We start from the raw sequence: 17144 nt of genomic DNA on the forward strand, positions 1-17144 counted from the left end.
CAGTGACTGCTTTTGTATAAGTGGATGGTTGGAGAGACCCCCCCCCCCCGTAATTCTGTTTCCCCATCTCTCAGGACCTGTCCTGGGGGCAGATGAGGCACCTCAAAGGTGAATTACTGAGTAATATTCTGAGTAACTTACACAATTACGAAGTTATCTAGACTGTTTGAGGAACGTAGAAGCAGAATGCTCCACGCTCTGGCATCCATCTGAACCAGAAGTGGCAGCAAACAGATCCATCTCACCAGGATGCAGTTATCTAAACAAACCAATTCAATCCCAAGGGCCAGAGATAAAAGTAGGAATGAAATGCTTGGATGCGGCCTGTACAAATGTACATCACCAGCTGCTCTATCTGGCCTCTTTTTCTCACTGTGCCTACCACACTTCCTGATCTTGGTTATGAATTCACGAGGAAAAGAACTTACACAAAGTACTTATGTTAGAAAGTCATTAGTAAAGCACTTTTCACGTGCAGAAGCATTAAGGGTACAATAGCAAATTACCATTTTATACTTATTAAATTTGAAAAATAAATTTAAAAAATTCACACCCAGTGCTGTAAGCAGGGCAAAACGGGTTAAATCACATATTGCTGGTGGCTTTGAGAAGCGTATCACTTCTTTCAAAAAGCAGTGTGGCAAATGTAAGTCAACAGCCATAAAAATGTTCAGGTTTTTTATGTGGTAACCCTACCTATTGCTACTTGTCTTAAGAAAATACTTCTCTACGAGAAGAATAGTTCAGTGGAGACAGATTTTTGTTACAATGTCAACTATAATAGCAGAAAAATCTGAATTGGAATAGTGAGTTAAATTATAGTACCACAGCTCGGTGGGATAATGAAAATTCTTAAACATGTGAAAAGTGTTTATGAAATGAACTATTGAAATTATATATGGAAGATGATTATATATAATATGCACATGGACAAAACGCATCAGATCTCAGCTATGGGTTTAGGGTGGCTGCATTACTTTTTGTTATTAGAAATTCCTTTGAAGTTATATTGTGCCATTCACACACAAAAGGCACCAAGAAGCAGGAAAAATGACCTTTACAGCCATTAGCAATGACTGGTCCCCTTTTTTCTCTCCCCTTGACTCCTCTGCAAAAACTCAGCTCAGTAGCTGTAGCTGGCAGACCAAACGCAGAAAGTCATTTGAAATCTTAATCACTTCCAAATCTCAGCTTGATAGATAGCTCTAGGAGATTTTCAGGAAATCTTTGATTCCTTTTCAATGCACCAGCAACAGATGGCCTGGAGGACCCAGGCTGGGCCTTGTCTACCTCATAGCTGGAGGTATGTGCCCACTTGCCTTTTGAGGGGTCCAGGGTAAACCATCTTCCATCACCATCCACTCCAATTTGCCATCACAGATGTTCTCGGGAGGTTACAAGGGCACAGTCTGAGCCACAGCCCAGATGAGCACCGGCCCTCGTCACGTGCCAGAGCAACAGACCCACTCCCACTCTTACTCCAGACAGAAACATACTTGCCAACAACAGTGCTCAGGACATCCGCAGGGGAGGATACCAACTAGCAGCCACTTAGGTGCCCGCACTGGACTCTTGTTTTAACTTCCTGCGTTTGCATCTTTATTAGTGCTCAGTTGGGGAGACGCCAGACGCTCAGAGAGTGAATAAGCAGTATCCTCAAGGTCACGTAGCTAGTAAGTTGTGGAGCTAAGGCCCTCTCCCTGGCCTGGCCTGGCGCTTTCAGTAATGTTGACCGAAACCCTCCATTTCTCCGTAACTAAAGCCGAGAAGGATTATTGCTCCTGTGGGAACCAGTTTCCCAACAGGATATGAAGGCAGATCTTAGCATCTTGTTCACTTTATTCCTAGTGACATGATAGCTAAAAGGAAATCAAACTTCAAGTGAAAAGTACTCTAGCTCATTATGCCAGCATGTTTTCTTGATAAGGAGAATTTGCCTTTATCTTTGTGTCTTTCAAGTCAGTCCCTTCAAGTGAATGTGCAAAAAGTGAAACCGTGGCGCCAATATTAACTCCAGAGAGCTTGGATTTTGTTCCACGCGCATTCGAAAGAGAACTGACCGTGTTTCTGTCCAGAAACACTGATGTCATCTTTGATATTGTACAGGTATCTGGCTTCATCAGCCAGAGAGTGGTTTCCCTGTCATTCAATGGAAAGTCTTGACCTGCCGCCCTGGGACTGCTTACTTATACTGGACTCTTTGCAATTGAAAAGGAACGTGTATGTCCCCGAGAACAACATTTTTAGTTTTCTCTGAAAAATCTCAGAAATAGGGCAAAGATTGTGGAAACAACATCCATGTCCTTTTTGGTGTGACAGTGTCTTTTGGCCTTATATACCAAGAAGCCAAAGGCATGCGCATCTGACGCTCAAACCAGGTGGTAGGTCATTGGATGGTTGCCACTGGATGATTGGAGGAATGACCCCTGGGGTCGGTTAAGAATAGTCTTCTAGCTACCAAGTCCAGAGATGGGTTATATATCTTGTGTACTAGGTATCCCACTGGATTTAGATGTCCCATTGGTAACTTTATTTCTAATGTTTATTTTCTGCAGAATTGCTTGCCTGGGTCCTTCCTGCACCACCTGAGTCTTCCTGGCCTTTCGGCCACACTGAAATTCTCCTGGTGTTTCCTGAGGCTTAGCCACACAGGACTGTCTCTAGGTCTAGCCTGGTCCTTCCGGGGGGCAGAGTAGTGCACTTATCTCCCCGTCTTCCCTAGAGACTCATAATGGGGACGGGACAAGAGGAGGTTTCTCTGCTGGTGGTGTTCAGGATGACCTGGAGCGCATGTGGTCAGTCAGATGCCTCCCCCTCTACCAGCACACCAGAGACAAGGGCTGCCCGGGGCTTAGTGGGAGACATGTGCCCACCCACCTACCCACTTATACATTCACTCAGCATGTGCTGGTGTGTCACACACCACACTGATGATGAACGAGATGCAAACAGTCCTTGGCCTCAAAGGAGAGAAGACAAGCATTGAGTAAATACTAGTTTCAAGAGTAAGAGACATAACGCAGGTGATCTATGACCAGCTGTGAGGGCCTCTCTATCTGGAATCGGTCACCAGTTCCAAACCCCCTCTCCTGTCACTCTTATCCCAGAAAGTGTTACCCTCTGAGACTGTGCTAGAAAATGTGTGAAAAGATCATGCTCGGGGACTGTTGTGGGTAAGCCAAAGCCCAGAACATTGAGTCGGTTCAAAACAAAGTGATGCAACTATATGAAGGTACCTTTCCAATTTAAAAGGTACTGAAACTGGATCTAGATGAATGGATTATTTCACAAGTGGTTCATGTAGGGAATCGACCCATGCTAGTCTGGTTGATTTCACAAAATGGTGCTAGAATGACAAAGGTGTTTATGGTTCTTGCCTGTTTGTATAGCATAAGGGGAACTGTCTTTTCTGTCAATATTTTCCCCAGATACGTATTCCCACCAATTTAAGATGTTTCCCTGTCCCAGCAAAAGCAAAGTGCCTTTAACTGCACAGAGTACCAATTATGCTGATTTTTTTTCTCTTATCATTGGGAGGATAGAAAATGCATGTGTGGTGATGCTCCTCCACTTCACCCTGGTTTGGGTGGATGGACAGATGAATGTGTAATATCAGGTAGCAAGTAGGGGACGCTTATTTCTGAAAATGTTGAATGAATGTGTTCAAACTGACATTTATTGAGCACCTAATGTGTTCAGAGCTCCGTGGACCATACCCGGGTAAGTGAGCTCAGCACTGCTCTTAAGGAGTTCTTTCAGAAGCTGACCAGGGAAGATGAAAGACCTTGTGGACCAAATTTGCATTCCATCCTTCAAATAAGAAGATTCGTTTTAGTTAATAAAAAACACTGTTAAATTCCTAAACTCATGTCACTGCAATTGCAGGGATTTTTCAGAGTTTAGGCAGGGAAAGTGAAAAAAAAAACCAAAAGCACAAAACCATTAATAATTTTCTACAGAAGGACTCTGACGGACAGCAGCGGATGACTCTGGGGTCTGTTAATTAAAGTGGAGTGATAAGCATCTTTTCTTTTTTCCTCTTCTCTTCTTTGCATGTAGGACAGTCAGCCCTGAACTCAAATCCTACGCCCTGGGAGTTCTTTTTCTCCTCCTCCGTTTGTTGGGTACGTATTATCTCTTTGTTTCCTCAATAATGAATTGGATGCTTATAACCAGGTGAGTACATATCAGTGGAATCATCCCCTTTCTTGAGTTTGTCATTTTTCCTATGAGGTTTTTTGGTAAACAAGAGAAACATCAAGTCTGTTAATTTTGCTCAGGGTTTAGACCTAAACTCGCACACTCCCTGGATATCGCAGAGTTTTTGTTGATATCAACTATGCCTTTGTACCACACTTAATTCTTATTGGCATAAGGAGGAAAAGCGATGGCACCAAAGGGAAAGAAATTTGATGGTGTCATTTGGAACCCTCATTAGGCAACCCATGAGCAGCTTGTGAAATGCTTCACTTATGGGGCTTCCAGCTCGAGGAGAGAGGTATTCTCACAATGCTTCGCAGATGGAAACTTTGCATCCTTTAAATTTTTCCAAACTGATTCAGTTTATTTACCTTGGGTTTCCTGGATGGGGCAAATATGACCTTCATGCTATAGACCCTACATTCCAAGGTTTGGTATGGATAGAAGGAATTAAGTCTAACGCCCCAATTTTTAAGATGGGAAAACAGGATGGGAATAGCCCATGGTTCTTCCAGGGTGCTGGGACTGGCTGGGGAGAAGCTGGAAAGGCCAACAAGGTAACCCTTCTCCCTCTAGACCACACTGTTGCTTTATGAACTCCCTTTGTCAAGGCCAAGATCAAGATAGGACAACTTTTTTTCTTGGATAATAAAGCTGTGGTCTTCTTTAATGGACATTAAATGGTAAATAGATGTGGAAAGGGAAGTAACCATGGCCTATATCTTCAGAGTAAAATTAAAGTTTCTCATTCCAAATAGTATATAATCTGGATGAGCATAAAGAATTAACTATAGAAATGTTTATAAAAATGTCTGTAAAAGTTAAAAATTGGCAACAGCCTAAATACCCAACAGCAGGGAATTAGTTAAATCCATTATGAGCTCTAATTCCAGTAGGATTTACGTTCCCCTTTCAAGTTCTGGAAAGAAAAATATTCATGGACTTGGAAAAGGCACATGATATGTGGAGGGGGAAAAAGAGGTCTATAATATATTATATATGCAAATGTTTTTAAAGTATATATAAATATGGAAAAATACTGGAAAGCTAGATGTGAAAATGGTATCAGCTATTATCATTGAATAGTGAGGCTATAAATGATATTTTCTAAATTTGTTTTTAAAATTTGAATGAATATATATAGATTTTATTACTTGCAGAACGAGATTACTTCCTATATAATTGATAAGTGAATGAAAGAAAATTATTCACCCTTAAATCCATTAATAAGGTAAGGTTTTCCCTGGGGAATGGCAAATACATGACACATGCCCTATCTCTGTCTATAGCAAATAACTTTCAATCAATTGCTGTGATCACTTTTGCCATGCGCAGGACAAGACCTCAGAATCTTCTCAATCACTATCAATCCACATCTGTTGGTACATATGGAGAAACTTAAATGGCATCTTTGTCTTATTTCTGGTTCATGGAAAATAGAAATGTTCTAGATATAATAATACGTAGTTCAAACAAGTTCAGCAGTAATTCAGACTAAAACATTTAGGCCTTCCTGGAAGTTGTAGTGGCTTTTAGAGCTCTCTAACTGCACAGGGTACCAATTATGCTGATTTTTTTTTCTCTTATTATTGGGAGGATAGAAAATGCATGTGTGGTGATGCTCCCCCACTTCACCCTGGTTTGGGTGGATGGACAGATGAATGTGTAATATCAGGTAGCAAGTAGGGGACCCTTATTTCTGAAAATGTTGAATGAATGTGTTCAAACTGACATTTATTGAGCACCTAATGTGTTCAGAGCTCCGTGGACCATACCCGGGTAAGTGAGCTCAGTGCTGCTCTTAAGGAGTTCTTTCAGAAGCTGACTAGGGAAGATGAAAGCCCTCCCTCTATGGAGTTGCTGCAGAGGTCTCTGTATCTCTAAACAGATGCTGAGGACTCAGTATAGCTGGTAAAAATTAGCCTTCAGAATAATTTTGATAGCACAAAATGAAAGAAAATTTGCAAGCTATTTTTGAAAAGTTAATGAAAATTATAGGACACTTGAAGACAGAACTGAAAATTATAGAGCATGTGTAATGTGACATGCTGTTTCTAAAGCTGGTTCTCTATTTGTATGTCTGCTCTAGGAATAATCAACCAAGCATTATCTAGAAGAGTATTTATTTTTCAACCTCTGTGAGCCACAGCAAGAGATAAGGTTTACAGTGTATGGCCCAGTACATACACGCATATCACAAATATAGCTGAAGCAAAGATTTCATGAAAAATATTCACCCTTAATATGCATTGATGTCCTTTGCTACTTTCTATTTATTCCATTCCATCCTTTTTAAGTAGTGGGTCATGACCAACGATACTGATTGTATTACCCATATGGGTCACACATCACAGTTTAGAAAATGGCTCTAGAAAGATATGGGACAGTTTCATCTTTTAATTAAAAGTGACTTATCAAAGAAGTCTTTGCACTTGGCCTGGTTCCATTTCCTGCAGCACCCAATAAGATTAACCACCTTTACTGTTTATGAAGGGCCAACCGAGAAATCAGATTTCATGACATTGTCAACCTTTGTGCTTGGCCCCCACGTAGGTAATGGGGATACAATGAGGACGTCGCAGTTCAGTGTGACAAGATCTGAGATGCAGTCAGCACAAGTGACAGGGGGACATATGGGAGAGCCACCTAGCCTGGCCTGGGGATGGGGACAGGGGTGTGGGTTTGAAAGGCTGTGCTATCTACCTAAGACGTGAAGAAAGAATGAGGAAGAGCTGAGCAGCTGAGCAAAAAGGAGAGAGTGCTTTAGACAGAGAGACTTAAAGGAGTAAAAGCCCGGAAGTGAACAAAGGCTGAAGCATGTTTGGGGGCTGCAGGAAGGCTGGGGGGACTGGCAGAAGATGGGGCTAGGGAGGGCGGCTGTCAGGGAAGGGCTGCTGCCCTTTTGACAAGTTTGACCTTTATCCCTAAGGCAGAAGAAGTCATTGAAGAGCCATTGTGCATTTTTAGAAAGGCCCACTGTCTACCATGTAGAGAATGTGGGAACTGAGTAACAAGCCACTGGTATAACAGAGTAGCTGCTGGAGACCCAAGCTGAGATGCTGGCTACCAAGATGGGGAGATGTGGGTAGAGGAAGAATTGTCAAGGCTTAGTCTCTGAATGGAAGTGTACAGACTGGAGTATCTGAGAAGGAGGAATCCACAGTGACAGCTCCTTATGAAAGATTTGGATCATGTGGTGCACGGGGAGATTATTTATTAAAACAGGAAGACCAGTATGAGGAGCAAGTTGGGAGTGGTATAGACCAACACTGTCCAACAGAACTTTCTGTGATGGTGGAAATACTCCAAATCTGTACCACATGGAGCTATGGAGCACTTGAAAGGTGGCTTCCATAAACTAGTTTCACTTCATTTTTATTGGTTTTCATTTAAGTAGCTGCATGTGGCCAGTAGCTATCATACTGGACAGTGCTGGTCTCAAGGCTCAGTCTTTGATTCGCCATCATTGGTGGGTCGGAGCTTGAGGAAGTGGGGGCAGCGAGGGGAGACCACTCTTTGCAGATACTTGGCTGTGAGGAGTATAGAGAGCAAGATCCAGAAGTGAAGGCAAGGTTATTTTCCCCGTGTTGCTTTAAATGCCAATGGAAAGGAGGTGTTTGTTAGAAAGGGCAGGGGCAGGGAATGCATTGGCCCAGGTCAGTGTGGCACCAAGAGCTTCCCAAGCAGCCCATGGCAGCCTAGGAATGCCATTGGTGATATCAGTGGTAGGTGCAGTGGAAGGAGCGTGAAGCAAAGAAATTAAGGACGGTGGTCACAGTGAGGCTAAAGTGATTGACCATGGTACCTGGGCTGGATAAGGAAGAGGTGAGCTAGGAGAGGGGAGAGAGAGAAAGGAACGTAGGAACTGGATGTAGTAATTCATGTAAAAAAGAATTCGAATCTGTGGCCAAAGCTTTGGTGTCTGTGAAGTGACGAAACCCAGTGTGTGGCATGACTAGAGAGGACGGGAACATCCTTGACATTGAGGGTGAGCTGTTGAAAGGCCAAAGGGTGGACACCCGTGTCCATGGAGAAGTTCAGGTCACCCAGGACAGCAGTAGAAGTTGAGTGGGAGAGAAGACTGAGCTGGATAAAGGTCAGGAAATATAGAGAAAACTGAATGACCTACTCAAAGCAGAATGCCTGATGTAATCAAATCCATCCTTCTTCATCCTTTTGCAAGTGGCCTGATCACCGCTTTTCTCTCTGGGTGTGGGCATAACGTCCGCTCGAAGGTCTGATCCAGAATCTTGCTCCTGGAGGTCTACTGCATGCCGTAGATGTTACACCAAATGAAATGAATGGAAACAAATATACGCTGAGATCATGCTATGTCAAAAGCACTGTTCTTGATGCTTCAAAGGATATAAAAATAAGTGGGAGCCAGAGCCTGCCCTCTCCAGTAGGAGAATGAAGCAAGTATGGGTAACGTAAAGGGCTAGAAGAGTTTGGACCTTGAATTTCAAGGGAAAAAAGAGTTTACTTGGCTGAGTCATTGCCAGTGTGGAACAAATGATGGTATGAGATGGAAATATTCAGAATTCTGAGTTAGGAAGATCAACCTGGGAGAAAGGTGCAAGGTGGTTCAGCAGGATGCAGGATAACTAAAGCACTGAGAAGAAGAGAAGGTGACCAGGGTAAGGCAGTGGGATTAAAAGGCAAAGACAGATGGAAGCCATATTGTGGAGGTAATGTCTGTTGAGCGCCGCCCCCCCCCCCCCCCCCCGCCCCGGGACTAGATGAAAGCAAGAGAGAAACAGCAGAAGCACAAGATAAAGCTGAGGATTTGAGCCTCTGGGACTGGGCCTACAGAGAAGCCTTTAACAGGATAAGGTAACAGACACAGGGGTCTCAAGGGAATTGTGAGGGATGACTTGGGCTGACTCACCACCTGCCACAAACTCTCCTCCACAAATGCCTGCTCTTAGTTTTCCCGAGCAACCTGCTGGCAAAGAGCATTGGGAACCTCAAGGTGCACCTCTGTACACAGGTGTCATTCCTGAGCAGACTGTCCTTGGGTCTTGGGTCATTGGTGAGCTGGTCTAGGAGAAGTACGTCTTAGAAGCTCCTGATGTGGTTCATCAAACACTTGTTGCGCTCGCATTGTGAAGTCTTGAATATAAAGAAGTTCTACAGCAAGTGGGAGAAATGAACACGTAAAATGAGTGCGTAAGGAGTAAGCGCAGCCAGCCAGAGACCCCAGATGAGAGGCCGTTGCCCCCAGCCATGGGATGGTGGGGCGCAGATTATAGGGTCTGGAATGTGGGGGAGACCCCTTCCACTCACCTCTGCATTTAGTTGTTCATTCAGCAAACATTTACTAAGCACCAGTGATTTATCTGACCTCCTGAAGGACCTGAACCACCCACGATCTACATCCTGGCCTGTTCTAAGGTGATATCGGATACTTGCCATGGACCCCACTGCAGTCAGGCATACCGGGGTTTGAGTCCAGCTCTGCCATTACTGGTCATGAGGCCTTTGGCAGGTTATTTAAGGTCTTTGAGCCTCAGTGAGTTTAACAAGGCAGCCAGGAATGAAATGAGAATAGAGTAGCTCCTCTCAACTTCTCAGATTTAAGAAAAGGGAATGTCAGGTGCCCGTGGACAATGCTGGACGATGTTGACAGTCCAGTCTCTTTCTTGGCATTGCTGAAACAGAGAAACTCATTAACCCTTTCAGGAGAACATACTTTGACATCCCTTTCTAGCTTGCGCTCGAGGTAACAGTAATTCCATCAGGTTGAATAGAGATTCCGTGGTGAATTCAGGTCTTGGCAGGTAAGCTGGGAGAGGAATGGATATCTTTTGAAATGTAAATGCAAGAGTAATTTGCAGCTTCCATCTTGTCCCATAAAGGAATGTGAATTTATTTTTCTTACAAAAGCCTTTGTTCACCTTTTAAGTTTAGACCAAAGAATATAAATAGGCCTGGCCTTTTCAACCCAGAGAGTGAATTAAGTAACCAAGATACAAGACACCGAGGTTTAATCTTTGTTAATAGATTTCAGGAAAACAGAGACAATTTCCTTAAGCGGCACTGCAATTTTCGCATTGAAATATAGCTGCAATTTGGGCCTGAGTGTAATAGGAAGTAAGATTTAATCCTTTTAATATTCTCTGTAATAGCCAGTAACAGCTTTGAGCTTTCCAGATACCCTCCCCAACATATGGTGGGTTCCCAGTGTCCCTGTGATGGGACCTTAGTTAATGCCTACTTCATCCGTGAGTTTCTCCCAAGGAAACATTAGGAAGAAAAGAGCTCAAAAGGGAGAGGACGGTTCCTGCGGGCTCCAGGGAGGAGAGCATTCTTTTAAAACACACGGTTTCTAAAGAAGTACTTCATTATCATCACTTGCCTCCTTCTTCCTTAGGTAACTGAGGACATAACAGCAGAAGTAGGTCCTAACATACACCTCACCCAACTTACCTCCCTTCTGTCACTAATCAGATGAGTTCTAGAATGGCAAAGGCCTCTAAGTAAGAGATCCAGCAAGTGCTTCGTCTCTAATATTCTCTGCACACCTGGAATTCAGGACCTGAGAGCTAGAGCTCCCCTTTGGAAAAGCATTTTAAGTCAAAAAGGAAAAGATGAACTTGGCAGAAAAGAAAGCTAATATTTCCTCCGTTCAGAAATGTAAAAGGGTTATCATAAAGGTTATGAGGTACGACTCGTAATAAACTCCAGAGTTTATTCTAAACTATCACCCCCAAGTCCCCTGTACAAGATAAATAAGGTAGCAAAAGTTCTGGCCACATGGAAGGGCCAGACCCTTGCATAACACTCCCCTCATTTGTACCAGAGTGCTCACCTCGAGTCTGGCCAGCCCAGGCCATATTATTTCCTAAAAGATCAAGAAACTGAGGCACCGAAAGTAACTTACCCCAACCTTTCAGCTCCTTAAGTGAGCGGGTCTTTCATCTTGACCACAAGTGCTCTCCAAAATATCGAGTATAACATGAAACACTTTGCTAGGCACTTAGCTTTCTAATTTCTGTTGGAAGGCTTTTTCTGATACTTTCCAGGGCCTTGTCATCCAATAGTAAAGCTTGACAAGGATAAAACGGACATCGTTAGCACATAGAAATATGCCCTACTTTAAGACAACTCCATGTTATAAAAATCCTCACTCGGATCAGGTATGTGAAAGAGTTACCTATTAGCACTTTAGAGGGATTTTTTTTTTTTAATTTAAGCAAGCATTAATGAATGGTTCCATGATACTGTACATTTCCTGCAATGTGCTTAAAATATGACCTGATTTGCCCAACTTGGATTTGCATACAACTCTTCAGGCACCCGGGCATTGTGGAGCGAGCGGCCCTGTACCATCAGTTCCTTCCCTTGGCAGAGCTTATACCAGAGGTGTCATAGTCTTGGCTTCCCATTGCCTGGTGGTGGGTGGGGCTAGGACAAGAGAGGCAGAAGGAAAAGGAGGGAGGAGCATGGGAGCCAATTACAACCTAGTAAAACTCTGACAAATAGACAAGTGAATGGATCTGCATTCTCCCACTGGGCCACAGGAACAGGCCAGATTTGTCCCATTGATCCCCACGTCTATCCACAATCTAAACTGGCTCCAGATCGCCATTTCTTTACCTAAGTAATGTGGAGTGTAGCTCAGTGTCTATCGGTGGTTGCCATGGCAGTTCCTCCAGTTGGCTCTTTTTCAGTTAAATGAAGAAAGGTATCTGTTGGGGGTCAGGAGAAGACACACTGGTTAGTGAGAAAGGTCTTCAAACACCTGGGCAGCCTTTGGGGCAGAGAATGCTGGGAATGTGAGTTTCCACCCACCAAGACCAACCTGACCTGGGAGCTGCAAAGAGGGAGCAGGTTGTATTGGGAATTTGAGTTTGGAGTTTATTAACTCAAGCTGCCAGAGAGATTTAATTGCAGTTTCAATGAAAATTTCTTCCTGGGGGTGGGGGGCGGTTTCTCTTTTGGGGTAACAAACGACAGAGTTGGACAGTGCTAAGGATAAGTGCTGAGGCACCTGGGCCCAGGAGGAAGCCCTGCCAACCGCATCAGCACTGATAGGATCATGCAGTTCTCTCCCCATTGCCATCCCAGGCCAGTCATTAAAACCAAGGAAACACTGTATGACAGACTCTAACACATATGTATGGAATGTAAAAAGAAAGAAAAAGAAAAACTGGTTCGGATGAACCTAGGGGCAGGACAGGAATAAAGACGCAGATGTTGAGAATGGACTTGAGGACATGGGGAGGGGGAAGGGTAAGCTGGGACAAAGTGAGAGAGTGGCATGGACATATATACACTACCAAACGTAAAATAGGTAGCTAGTGGGGAGCAGCCACATAGCACAGGGAGATCAGCTCGGTGCTTTGTGACCACCCTAGAGGGGTGGGATAGGGAGGGTGGGAGGGAGGGAGACGCAAGAGGGAGGAGATATGGGGATGTATGTACACATATAGCTGATTCACTTTGTTATACAGCAGAAACTAAGTAAAGCGATTATACTCCAATAAAGATGTTAAAAAAAACCAAACAAACAAGGAAACAGACTCACAGACATAGACTAGAAAGCAAACTTATGGTTATCAAAGGGGAAAGGGAGGGAAGGGATAAATTAGGAGTTTGGCATTAACAGATTCACACTACTACATATAAAATAGATAAACAACAAGGACCTACCGTATAGCGTGGGAACTGTATTCAATATCTTGTAATAACCTATAATGGAAAAGAATCTGAAAAAGAATAGATATGTATAATTGAATCACTGCTGTACACCTGAAACTAACATAACGTTGTTAATCAACTAGACTTCAGTTAAAAAAACAAACCAAGGAAGTGCTGCTTCCTTCATTAAGCCCCCCTCTTCCAGGCTGCCCTCTGAGGCTCTGCTGTGGGTATAACAGAGCCATTCTTATTCTGGTGATCATGGATGGACTTCAGGGGTCCATGAAACCCCTGAAATGTGGATGCGATTTTGTGGGTAGATGTATTTTTCTGAAGGAAAGGTCGATATCTCATCAAATTGTCAGTGGGATTTTCCTTAATACAAAAGTGAAACTCAGTCCAGGGCTGAAAAGAATGCTCAGGGTATCAGGGTACCTTGGCACTGGGATATGGGAATTGTCACCACCTGCTTCCAGGGATCACTTCCTGCTTCTCACCGAAGATGATTGGTACCATATTCTGGCCTTGGGGACACTGTTTCTTCCGAAGCAATTAATTTGTATTAATGGCCCATCCATTGCTTTCCCATAATACAGATGAAACATTTTTCCCCCAACAGGGCAGAATCGCCTGGGAATGTTTTATTTTAACAATGCTGATGACCAGGCCACATACCCAATATTTCGATTTAATTGGTCTCGGGTAGGACACCTCAGAGGATTTTAATGTGCAGCCAGGCCTGATAACCTTTGAGCTCGGGGGTAGCAGCAGGCGCATGAACGCAGAGAGTAACAGAGAACTGAATTAAGGATGATGAATAGTTTCCATCTCGTCTGCCTTTTTCGATGACTGATTGTAGGTGCATGAAATGATCTATTGTGAAGGTTTTAAAACCGGTTCCTGGTTCAGAATGAAAAGTATTCTGTTCCAGTGGTAATATGTAGGGGAAGGAAAGTTGTCAGCATGTGTGCAGATATTTTCCAGCTATTAAACCATACACACGTGTATACTTACATATCTTTGTTTATATACATATATGAGAACACATCCTTCATATGTATATGTGTGTGTGCGTATTATATATACACACACATAAGGTGTAGTGTACTCATTTTCAACCTCTGGTCCCCTCTGGTTCCAACTCCCTCCTCTCAAGAGCCCACAGAGCCTCAGAAGCTCCATGCAAAAGAGCGATACACAGAGTATGATGCCTCTTAGCAGTTTCCTCTACAAGGGTGCACTGCTTTGAGTGACACCAAGAATGTCTCCCTTCAGGGAAGACTCTTCCTTCTCAGACTCTCAGTGGGTGATGATCCCAGATGTCATTTGTGTTTACTCTGTGCCACGCACTGTTCTAAATGCTTTCCATGTATTCAATGAGCCAAGCTTCACAGTGATCTGAGAAGGACTGATGTTACTAACCCCATCTTGCAGATGGGGAAACTAAGGCACAGAGGGCTTAAATAACTTGCACAGGCTTGTGCAGGAAGAGGCAGAGCTGAGATTAGAACCCAAGCAGTTCGACCTCCTGACAGGGTCTTTACCCCACTGTGCTATAGAACCACTGAATGTGGTCCACGAACCCTGCGGTCCTGTCGGAAGAGATACGTACGGGGACAGGGGAGCCCTTCTCTCCATCGAACCAGCCGTTCGAGCCCAAACATTAACTGTCCGTTTCCCTCTGACAGGCTTCATCCCCCCACCACTCATCTTCGGGGCCGGCATCGACTCCACCTGCCTGTTCTGGAGCACATTCTGTGGGGAGCAAGGCGCCTGCGTCCTCTACGACAACGTGGCCTACAGATACCTGTACGTCAGCATCGCCATCGCGCTCAAGTCCTTTGCCTTCCTCCTCTACACCACCACGTGGCAGTGCCTGAGGAAAAACTATAAACGATACATCAAAAACCACGAGGGCGGGCTGAGCACCAGTGAGTTCTTTGCCTCTACTCTGACCCTAGACAATCTGGGGAGGGACCCTGTGCCCGCCAACCAGACACATAGGACAAAATTTATCTATAACCTTGAAGATCATGAGTGGTGTGAGAACATGGAGTCTGTTTTATAGTGACTGAAGGAGGGTTGAACTCTGTATTAGTCATCCAAGGGTCATTTTTCCTAAAAAAAGAAAAAAAAGAAAAAAGTTTAAAAAAAAAAAACTCAATACACACAGAGACACACACACACACACGTACACACAGCACCTTTGTCCTTTTTCTCAAAATCAGAGCCAGACAGGATTCAAACTAAGGAGAGCGTGGGATCACGTGGTTGACATGCAACCTCCTGGGGCTCAGAGTCTACTCTTTGAAGGCACCTCATGGTTTTTTCAGGATGCCGACAGCTGCAAGCAACAGGCACTGCCAAATTCAGGGAACAGTGGTGGCCGGCTTGGAGGACGGACCTTTCTGGATATATATACACATACAAAACAAAAAAATATATATATATTAAAAAAAAGAAGTCTACTAAAAAACCCAAGTTGACAACATTTGCCAGGATAAGCACTAGTGACACACCCCATGCCACCCTCCCCGCCCACATGGGGGGGGAGGGGCACCCAAGTCGGAGGAGTGGAGGCCCACTTCTCTAACTTTTGCAATATGGGTCGCTGTGTGGACGACTCACCCAGTCTACACATGTGGTTCAAGGCCCCAGAGTTCTCTCAGCGATGCTAAAGGGTGATCTGTGCTGGAGACTGTAATTGACACCTCTCACCAGCTCCATTTCCATTTCTCAAGACTGAGGGCCCCAGGGGGAGCCGGACATGGGGGGGCCAGCACCTCCCCTTCCCCGCAGCACCTCCCTTTGGGGTGCGTCCCCCAGCCCCGCAGAGTGACCTCAGGAAGCAGTGGGCCTCGCCTGGCTATGACTGACTTCGCTCAGAGCCGGTGAAACCCAACCTAGTCCAAGTCATTTGCTTACATTTGCCAAACATTTTGCCATTTTTAAGGAAAAAAATGCAATGCATATGAATTTCAAACTGTTGTATGTGTAATCCTCTGATACTATTTTTAACTACTTCTCAAATCTGTGTTAACCCTTCAGTCACTAACACAGTTCTCTAGGCCGAATTTATTACGCTGGTTGCTTTTACTTTTCTCCTTTTTTAATGCACCAAAAATATAATGTTATTCAAGGGATGCAATTAATCTATTGTAATTTTTTTATCATTTTATCCTCATTTGGATAGTCTGTGAAAACAAGAATATGCAGTGTGTTAAAAGAAAAAAAAAAAAAAGCTTAAAAAAGAGAGTGTATATGCACCCTGCCTTTAAAAGGATCACATTTGAGGCAACAGGGGATAACGTGATGAATTGCAAATTTGCCTTCTCCATTTATTCCCCATGATTCAGTGATCACTGTCACGGGAAGCCCTTTCATATGCCTGCTTCACATGCCAAGAGGTGTTCTTTTCAACCTGCAGCGGAGACACGCTCAGCTGTGGGTTGTGTGTATGGGTGCAGGGCTTCTGGGGAGAGGAGACGGAAAAAAGAACAGTTCCCTAGCACAAGCTTTGAGCAGCATGTAATGTCTGGGATAACAGACCCACAAGCTCCTGGAAGCTACTGCACGTTCACTGCCTGAAAATGTCTAATATCTTCAGGGTCAGTCTTGAACTAAGAGGCCTTTGTCTGTATGTGTTTTGAAAGTGGCTGAATCTCAAACAGCTAGAAGCGAACCTACCGTTGTTTGGGGTAAGAATCACAGGAAAACCTCTTGCATCCAGCTGACTCGGCCTGGTGGGGCGTTTGCAGAAGGGGCAGAGCTTATGAGAGAGAGAGCACGCACACATGCACACACAGGGTCCAGTGAACCCACCTTTCATGCTATTGCAGTGACCTCGATCTAGGCCACTCCTGGGCCTGGAAAGACCCCAAGGATGGGTTGGTTGGTTGGCTTTTTCACCTCAGACAGACACGTATTTTCAGGTCATCTAGAAGGCCACAAGAGAATCAGGAAAGAAAAGAGTGGGGCGGCGGGAGAGGGGCATTGTGATGAATTTTTAACAAATGCTGTAAATGGGGCAGTTTGAGTTACAGCCCCAAACTAGAGAAAAGCCCCACGGAGCAAGGATGCCCAAAAGAAGCTTGTGTCACGGTGCGGAGCCACCGTGATCTGCTGCATCCCGGGACAGGATGCTTCTGGAAGAGCTTCCTCCTGTGTTTTGCTTGAGTCTGTCCTTGTTCCTGAAAATGGGGACGCTCATCAATATGTTAACTAGTTAAAGGTGGGATTGTTCTCCAACAATTCATAAACTGTGTACACTCTGTGGCTCCCGAGGCTGTGATTCCATCCTG

The 17144-nt window shown here is 44.3% G+C and overlaps 1 protein-coding gene and 1 long non-coding RNA gene across 3 annotated transcripts in view; one reads left to right on the plus strand and one right to left on the minus strand.

The window, feature by feature from the left end:
- The window catches only part of SLCO3A1 (solute carrier organic anion transporter family member 3A1), a 317490-nt gene that overhangs the window by 293339 nt on the left and 7007 nt on the right, over nt 1-17144 (plus strand). The window contains exons 9-10 of one of the 2 annotated variants that reach the window (XM_060005479.1): nt 4060-4124; nt 14532-14774. In XM_060005479.1, coding sequence (XP_059861462.1) covers nt 4060-4124; nt 14532-14774 — 308 coding nt within the window. Of the gene's footprint in view, nt 1-4059; nt 4125-14531; nt 14912-17144 lie in introns of those variants that run through there. The other variant, XM_060005478.1, reaches the window with a different exon arrangement.
- On the minus strand, nt 11778-14936 carry LOC132420754 (uncharacterized). The gene is made up of 3 exons (XR_009518425.1): nt 14867-14936; nt 12856-12911; nt 11778-11891 (listed from the first exon to the last, which is right to left on the minus strand). It is a non-coding gene; the product is annotated as an uncharacterized lncRNA (long non-coding RNA).

Source organism: Delphinus delphis, chromosome 2, assembly GCF_949987515.2.
Source record: "Delphinus delphis chromosome 2, mDelDel1.2, whole genome shotgun sequence".
NCBI classification, from domain to species: domain Eukaryota; kingdom Metazoa; phylum Chordata; class Mammalia; order Artiodactyla; family Delphinidae; genus Delphinus; species Delphinus delphis.